Raw genomic sequence first — 8,222 nt, forward strand, 5'->3', positions numbered from 1 at the left:
GGGTCCCCACAATGGTTGTCTTGTGGCTTTGCATGATCTCTTCCACCCACCCACCCACCCACCCACCCACCCTGCCCTTTGGTTCTTCTAGTGTAGTTGCTGGGCTGTGTGTGTTCTGCAAAAAGCCTGTCACAACAGAAGTGGGATGCTGCAACTCTTTGTAGGGTTTATGCAACTGACGCAGATTTGCTCGATTGAATGTTCTTTGCATGGCTGGTATTTCTGTTCAAATCCTCTGCTTCTGTTACTTATGAGAAGAGGCAAATAAGCTAGCGGGAGGCACCCAAAATCTCCTCGCCTGACCAGTAGCAAGAATCTGATTCAGTCATGCCCACTGAGGTCTTGCTTGGCACCCATTCGGTTGGATCTCTCTAGTCATCAAGGCTAGAAACCGGAAGGGCGTATTTTGTGCCAGGGAAGCCTGTGCGCAGCTTGAAAATGCACCATACCCGCAGCCCTCGGAGTTGCCTGTATGTGTCAGTACTATGTACTTAAGAGTCACCTAAAATATCCCAATGATGCATTATTTGGGGAAACATTTCCAGCTAGTTAAAAACACATACAAGTAGTCCTCGACTTATGACTGGCCGCTTAAGGACCATTCAAAGTTACAACAGATTCCTCCCCCTTCCCGCAAAGATGCTTATATGACTTTGTTTCAAAGTTACTGCTGTTACAAGTGCTCTCACCATTGCTTAGCCTTACCATCGACCACAGGGACACTCCACACCTATCACCCTCACCCATCCCACTGGGTCCCTGCAAGGCTCGGCCTGCTCCCAAGCCAGCCACTCAGCCACGCAAGGGAGCCTAAAGCCAGTTAGTAGAAGTGACCAGCACACAGAGGAGCCCGGCCGATGTGATGCGAAGTGAAGCTCAGCTTTCTCATGCTATTCTGCAAGCAAGTAGCACCTTCTTGCAAGATTGTAAGAGGTCTATTTTTTTAGGGAGGCTCCAGAAACTACACAAGCAAATAGAAGCTTGTTGCAGACCATTGCAACATGCAACCATAATAGGCAGGTTCCATCACGGTCATAAGTCAAGGACTATCTGTACTGGATATTTTTTTACCTCTGGAGCCTGCAATAACACTTTAATCCTCACTAAAAACCCTCCACGGACCAATTTTTAAGGTTTACCCGTCCTCCAGTAGCTCCCCAGTGTTCTAAATTCTGTGCCACTCGCTTGCCAAAATGTCCTGGGAGCTGGCAGAAAATAATAAGAGCTTAAAGCTAGGCTGGTGCCAAACCCCACAAGAAACTGGTCTCCAGTTACTACAGCAGGGAAGCAAAGAGCCCTGCGGTGCGCTTGTCCTCTGTGTCCATGGAAAGCATCTTGCTCACCCCTTAATTTTCTTCTTCTCTCTCCTTTCAGTGGAGCAACACAGCAGCTCACCGCTAGCCAGCCCAATGTCTCCCCGATCACTCTCCTCTAACCCTTCATCCCGAGATTCCTCCCCATCCCGAGACTACTCTCCTGCGGTCACCAGCTTGCGCTCACCAATCACTATCCAGCGGTCAGGCAAGAAGTATGGCTTCACACTGCGTGCCATCCGTGTGTATCTGGGAGACAGCGACGTCTATAGCGTGGATCACATTGTCTGGGTAAGAAGACATTCTGGGTAGGAAAATGGTCAAGAAAGAGCCCTTGTAGCTAATGAGATAGAAATCAGTCACAAGGACTCTCCTGTCACAACGATGATCCTATTTTCCTGTGAATAAATGGGATGCAGCAGTCTTGAGCGACCTTCTCTTGGCTTTTTTCTTGGCAGCATGTGGAGGAAGGGGGTCCAGCCCATGAAGCAGGTCTGTGTGCAGGGGACCTCATTACTCATGTCAATGGAGAGCCAGTACATGGTCTGGTGCACACTGAGGTGGTGGAACTCATCCTGAAGGTAAGCAGAAGTATTCAAGAAAGGTGGAGAGCCTCTGATGGAGCCGAGGCCCTGTGTTGTTTTTCTTACTCTCCTACAGCTAGCTTACCTTTCTTTCCCCTAGAGTGGAAATAAGGTGATGGTGACTACTACGCCCTTTGAGAACACCTCCATCCGGATTGGACCAGCCCGCAAGAGCAGCTACAAGTCCAAAATGGCTAGGAGAAACAAGAGGAGCACCAGCAAAGAAGGGCAGGAGAGGTGAGCTGCATAGAGAGAACAGGAGGGGAACTAAAGGAAAAAGCAAGGTGTATCAAGGATAGCTTGATGATCCCCTCTATGTTTGTTGGGATTTGGGAGTTCATCTAGTGTAATTTCCTCCTCAATGTGATTTCTTCATTCTGGCAGCAAGAAGCGCAGTTCCTTGTTCCGCAAGATCACCAAACAGTCAAATTTACTGCACACCAGCCGTAGCTTATCATCCTTGAATCGCTCCTTATCCTCCAGTGATAGTTTGCCTGGCTCACCCACCCATGGTTTGGGTGCCCGTTCACCCACCCAGAGCCTGCGGTCCACTCCTGACTCTGCATACCTAGGTAAGAGGTTAGGACAGCTGTGGTTGCTACTGGTGGGGTTAGGTGGGAAGGGAGGATAAGGTGAACTGACTTACATGCTGGGAATAATTTTCTTGGCCTTTAAAGAAGACTGAAGACATAGCCGGGGCATCTGGCTTTTTTTCCCCCATCAAGCTTTATTTTCATTTAAAAAATGGTGATATTCTTTAGTTCAGATGGGAAACCAGTAATCCAAAGATTGCTGGTACAATTTCTAGGATTGCCCAATGGTTATATTAGCTAGCATTTCCAATCAGCGTTATCAAAAGAGCCAAAGATTCTCCACTTCCCATCCTCAAAGGTCTGATTTTTGTAAAATGCTCTTTTCCATTGCCAAGTAGGAATCCCCCTGGTGGCCCTTCCACCTAATCCTATGTAGTAGGTTTGAGAGAGATTGTAAGATTCTACCCTGCTTTTCTCACTTAAAGAAATCATGAAATGTAGCAGTTGCAGTCCTAAACTGGATCCTCAACTCACAAATAAGCAATTACAAATTGGTCCAATACCCCAAAGATAAGGCCATAGTACTCCCAGTTTAAGAGCCACTGATCTAGATCAGTGTAAAAATGTGTGAATGAGGAACATGCCCTGGTCAATCGTCCGGTGGGTCTGTAGGATGGAAGCCCTGTGCCATTTCCTTGCAGGGGAACCCACAGCAACTCTTCTGATTCTCTAAATGGCGCATGAGAGAGGGCTCCGTGGTACATCTCACCTTTCCTCTCTTTATCCCTTTGTAGGTGCCTCTTCTCAGAGCAGTTCCCCAGCCTCCAGTACACCCAATTCACCCGCCACCACGTCCCACCACATGCGGCCCAGCACTCTGCATGGCCTATCTCCCAAACTGCATCGCCAGTACCGTTCAGCCCGTTGCAAGTCAGCTGGAAACATTCCCCTCTCCCCCCTGGCACATACGCCCTCACCTACACAATCTTCACCGCCACCACTTCCCGGCCATACCGTGGGCAGCTCCAACACCACCCAGAGCTTTCCTGCAAAGCTTCATTCTTCACCACCAGTGGTACGACCACGCCCCAAGAGCGCAGAGCCCCCTCGTTCACCACTTTTGAAGCGGGTGCAATCAGCGGAAAAACTGGGCTCTCTCTTAAGCGCGGAGAAGAAGGTGGTGGTAAGAAAACATAGCCTGGAAGTGGTGCACTCTGAATACCGCAAAGACTTCTATGGGGAGCCTGGCCTTCACAGCCTAGCTGAGTCAGATGGGGAGAGTCCCAGTGAATCTGGCGCTCCGAAGCCCTTGGCCACCCGGCGCCTGGGACGGCAGGAATCCCCCCTTAGTTTTGGGGTCGGAGATGGAGAGGCAGCTTCGGAGACCAATGCCAAAACAAGGGGGCCAGATGCTGTTCCTGGGGATTGCAGGAGGAGCCAAGCTGTGCAGACCGAGGAGGCTTTTGCAGCAGCAAACCGAGCCCTGACTAAAGCCCTGAGCCCTGTTCAAGAGCATGAGCAAGGCAGGAAAGGCAGCCTGGAGGCAGATGTGATTCCACGGGGCCCTGTCCCAATTGTGTTGGAACCGAAAGAGATCCAAGATCCTGGCCCTCCAGGAAAAACCCCTGTGCAGCCTGTCCAAGACAAGACTGGCTCGCCCAAGGAAAAGTGGATCCTGGAGGTCGTGGAAGAGCACACCATGTTGGGAACCTGTGTAAAAAACCCCAGTTGCCTCTGCCCAGAGGAAACCAAGAATGGACTGAAGCGAAGCTCAACTGAAGCGAAGGGGAAACGGGGGAAAGAAGAGCTACCTGTCTTGGCATCAGGGAGCAAGTGCGCAGGAGACACCCCCCCACCCCCAGCTCCTACCCTGGAGAAGAAAGGGGCTGCACACTGAGCCAGAGGACAGTCGATTTTCTCACCCTTCTGTCCCGTCCCCCCTCCCGCCCCCAGGACCATTAGAACACCAATGTCGTATTTGCCTTCCAGCCTTGATGGTGATGGCAGCGGTAAGGTAGCAAAGCTCTATTCCCAACAGAGCTGGAAGGGGGCGCTCCTTAAGCTCTCTGTGACTACAAAGAGCAGAGGCAAAAGTGCCTCCACCTCAGCCATCCCTTCGTGAATGGCATGTCTACTCATAAGCCTTGTAAAGTACCTATACATATCTCGCGCTATATATATATATATTATATTATAATATTTATTATAAATATAAATACATATATATATATATATATATATATATATATATATATATATATATATATATATATACATATACAAGTAAAACTATACATGAAATGGTTAATACTGTGATCACTCCCTTCCCCAACCTCACCCCCATTGTTCTGTGCTTCAGGCTATTTCTTGAAATCTGTATAATAAAAAGTAATAAGATTGGATGTTTAGGGAAACAATTCGAATTGGAATACAGAACACCAGGCAATGTTGGAACTCAGCAAGTTTTGCTCCTTCACAAAGTTGGAAAAGTCCAGTGAAAATTCTTGTAGCATCTGAATCTCTGCATGCAAAGAGTCCAAGGTCATGCACATTTGTCACGGAATGATTGGCACGGGGGCATGGGAGTTGACAGGAGGGCTCTTGTCAGAGTAGCATTAAAGGAACTGCAAGTAAGCAGCTCCAATATTCACGTCCCCAGTTCTCCCACCTGCATAACAAGTCGCCTGCCTTTCGGCTTCAGGTGAGGCTGGTTCTTGATTCTATTTTGCTTTCCTAATTTGAACGATAAATTATTGGGTTTATATACAGTATGTTCTTCACACGTGAGCAATTTGAATAACAAGCGAGTTATCAGGTGAAGTAAGTGGGTCAGCCTTTAGTTGTGGGGTTGTAAATCTCTTCCATCCCAAAGAGGAGCTGATTTTTTAAATTTATTTATACCTGAATGGGACAAAAAACTTCCCTGTCGTGAAGACATGGTTAAGTTAGTCTCCTGAAGCAGTGGATTTGTAGAATCAAAAATATTGATGGAGAATACTTCTGATCTAAGGGCATGATGTTTGGGAAGTTTTACTATGCAAGCTCAAGGGAAATTGAGTTCTTCAACAGGGGTGTACCATGTGTGGGATGCTTTTGGGACGTTTTTGTATCTGGCACCCAAAGTGTCTTTGTCTTTTTGCATTGCAATGGATGAAACCTCAACCTGCCCATAGTGTTTTTGGGAAGATAAATTTTCACGATATCCTTGCCTCTCATGTCGGCACAACATCCCAAGCCACTCATTCATTGTGGACAGGCTTTGCTCTTCTCTCCCACGGCCCTTAATGAGCTCACTTAGTTTCACTCACAGCCTGGTAGTCCCATTATGCAAGTGGATTCTCAGACTGTGATTTGGGGGTTCTGACAAAAGCCTTAACAGACAATGATGGAGGAGAATGCTGCAATCAAAACTAGTAAATCTGGAAGCGCATATGAAGCTCAGTTCAAAGAAGTGCAGGAACAGTTCTCAAAGTCCTGTTGCAACTTCCCCTCTCCCTGTTCTTTTGAAATGGATGACATTGGAAACCTGGTTGGCTTCCTAGGACTATCAGGAATAGGAGGGAAATGGGCACAGCAGCCTATGAATTGGCACATAGGACAGATAAGGCTCTTTGTGTGTCCCTTTAGGATTACGGAACTACTGTGGAACTCGTAAAGGGACAGGAGCAAGTACTAGGAGCTTCATGTAAACTGCTCAGTTGCAATAAAGGGATCCTGTAAAATTAAGGTGGCTGCTTGACCACATTGGTCAAAATGCAGGAGGTTGCCATCCTGCCCACTCATGAATTTACGTCATTGGTATTTGGGCAAAGATGTCATCATGCATGATGGTGCTGTAAAGTAGCAGTGTCATGTTTAAGTGTACAGCTGTGACCTCAAATCAGGTTGCAGTTAATAGATTGTTTATCCAGAAGCGTTTTGCAGATACCAGTTCTGATGCAATGGAGTCCAGAGGATGAGAAAAAGAGCCAGCTCCCCTTGGCTTCCCTCTGTTCGTCCTGAGACTTGGTTGCTTTGCCTTGAAAAAGAAGTTCAACTCTCAAATTTTGCAACCCAGATCTGGCACCATATCATTAGGAGTGTATCAAAGTGGTCTTAATGGTAATAGCACTGCTGCTACTGCCTGGTGTGGCTGCTGGTTCCCCCCCCCCCAATGCTTTCCCTCTCCAACTGGAAGGAGAGGTATTCTCTATGCAAATATCAACTAAATAGTATAAGTCTGTTTTCCTCTCCCCTTTTGAGTCTCCTCAATTCCAATCCTATTAGCCTGCATCACCATCTCTTCATTTACACACACCCATTTACCCTGATAGCACAATCCCATGTCCCCAAGAACCCTTGCAACCTCCATGCTCCTCTTCAGTCACTTCACTAAGCCAAATGCAGTCCCATGGAGCTGCCTTGCCTGCCCGTAGCTACACAGCATGGCACACTTGGCAAGGTTCACGGCAGATTTTATTTGGCCCTAAATATCGCATCTGGCCCATAAAACTCCTCTCCCAGATGCATAAGAGCTGGCCCAGTAATTAGGCATCAGGTTTGCTCCAAGCAAGTCTGCAATGTAGTGTACTGTGTAGATGTTGAAAAGAAGTGGTGCAGAACTCCTAAATTTTGGGGAAGGGAATTGGGAGGCAAATACGTGGGTGGGGAAAGCGTTTTATTTGCAAAGTTCATTTTCCTTCCAAATCCAGAGCTAAGGAGCTCTTCCTTATAAGGGAGCAAAGCAATTAGAAAGACAGGAGGAAACCTCCAGGGTTGAGGTACTGTGTATGTGTATGAATGTTCTCTCTCTCCGATGTAATGCATGAGTGCTCGATGAAAGACTCTGGCTCTACTGTCTGTACTGTGAATAAAGACATATACCCTATCTTCCATCCCAAGGAGCTAGGAAGCTGCCACGTAATCTGCCTGCAAAGTATTTCTCTTGAACCATCAAAACTGTCTCTTGACTTACGCAGGCAGAAGCATTGTCATATTAATAAACCAACCTGTACAGCGGCTTTTACCTTCTCTGATCACTGATTATTTGGGTTTGGAAGGGGAACGCCTGATGGAAAAGCAGATGGTTCATATCAAGACGGCCTGTCTCACCCCTCCTTTCCTAGACTCCAAGGACTGGGCAAAAGGTTTTTAGGGTGAGAAACCAGGGTGTGGAAGGAATTGGGCTTGAAGGTAGAGTTGCCCCAGCTAGCCTTAACCAAAGGGATATTCGCCTTTTCATGTGCTGCCTGAGTCACATGGCTCCTCTGAAGCATTTCCCCATTCCACTCTCTGGCTTCCTCCCTCCAGCAGCCTGAGCTGGGCGTTACATAAGAACAAAGGCATTGTGCCAGGAGGTTACTGTTACAAACAGGCCTTCTGTTGTGCACGTGAGGCTCCTCTCACACGGCATTCTGTGCCAAGACAAGGAAACTGGAACAGTCCATCCATCCTACTAGGCTATTCTGTCACTGGGTCTGGGTGACCGGTTGGGCTGCACTTTCAATATGGCCAACAGACTTACTAAACAGTAAAGCAATTCTTGGCCAATGTGATCTGGTTATCTCTGGTCCAGTTGAATGGTTTCATTGGTCAAATCTGTGACTCTAGACCTGGTTGATTGATAAGGTCATTATCTTAAATTTTAGAATTAATTAGAATGAATATTCTAATATTTGCCAGCCTGAACCATGTCATTACACCCCATGGCTTCTAAACGACCATGTCTTTTCTCGCTGAAGTCTGACTCATCTGGAGCTCTCCCCTTTGTACCTTGGGATGGAGCACTGAAATAAGGGAAGTTATGAAGACCT

At 47.3% G+C, this 8,222-nt stretch overlaps 1 protein-coding gene across 3 annotated transcripts in view; it reads left to right on the forward strand.

Moving 5' to 3' along the window:
• The window catches only part of MAST1 (microtubule associated serine/threonine kinase 1), a 90,458-nt gene extending 83,034 nt beyond the window's left edge, over nucleotides 1-7,424 (forward strand). For all 3 annotated transcript variants that reach the window (XM_081937993.1, XM_081937992.1, XM_081937994.1), the window contains 5 exons: nucleotides 1,375-1,604; nucleotides 1,772-1,894; nucleotides 1,998-2,134; nucleotides 2,282-2,469; nucleotides 3,225-7,424. In XM_081937993.1, the coding sequence (XP_081794119.1) occupies nucleotides 1,375-1,604; nucleotides 1,772-1,894; nucleotides 1,998-2,134; nucleotides 2,282-2,469; nucleotides 3,225-4,327 (1,781 nt within the window). In that variant the 3' untranslated portion in view covers nucleotides 4,328-7,424. The remainder of the gene's footprint in view (nucleotides 1-1,374; nucleotides 1,605-1,771; nucleotides 1,895-1,997; nucleotides 2,135-2,281; nucleotides 2,470-3,224) is intronic.
• Nucleotides 7,425-8,222: the final 798 nt, after the last annotated feature.

This window comes from Natrix helvetica, assembly GCF_964273705.1.
Source record: "Natrix helvetica genome assembly, chromosome: 1".
Taxonomy (NCBI): domain Eukaryota; kingdom Metazoa; phylum Chordata; class Lepidosauria; order Squamata; family Natricidae; genus Natrix; species Natrix helvetica.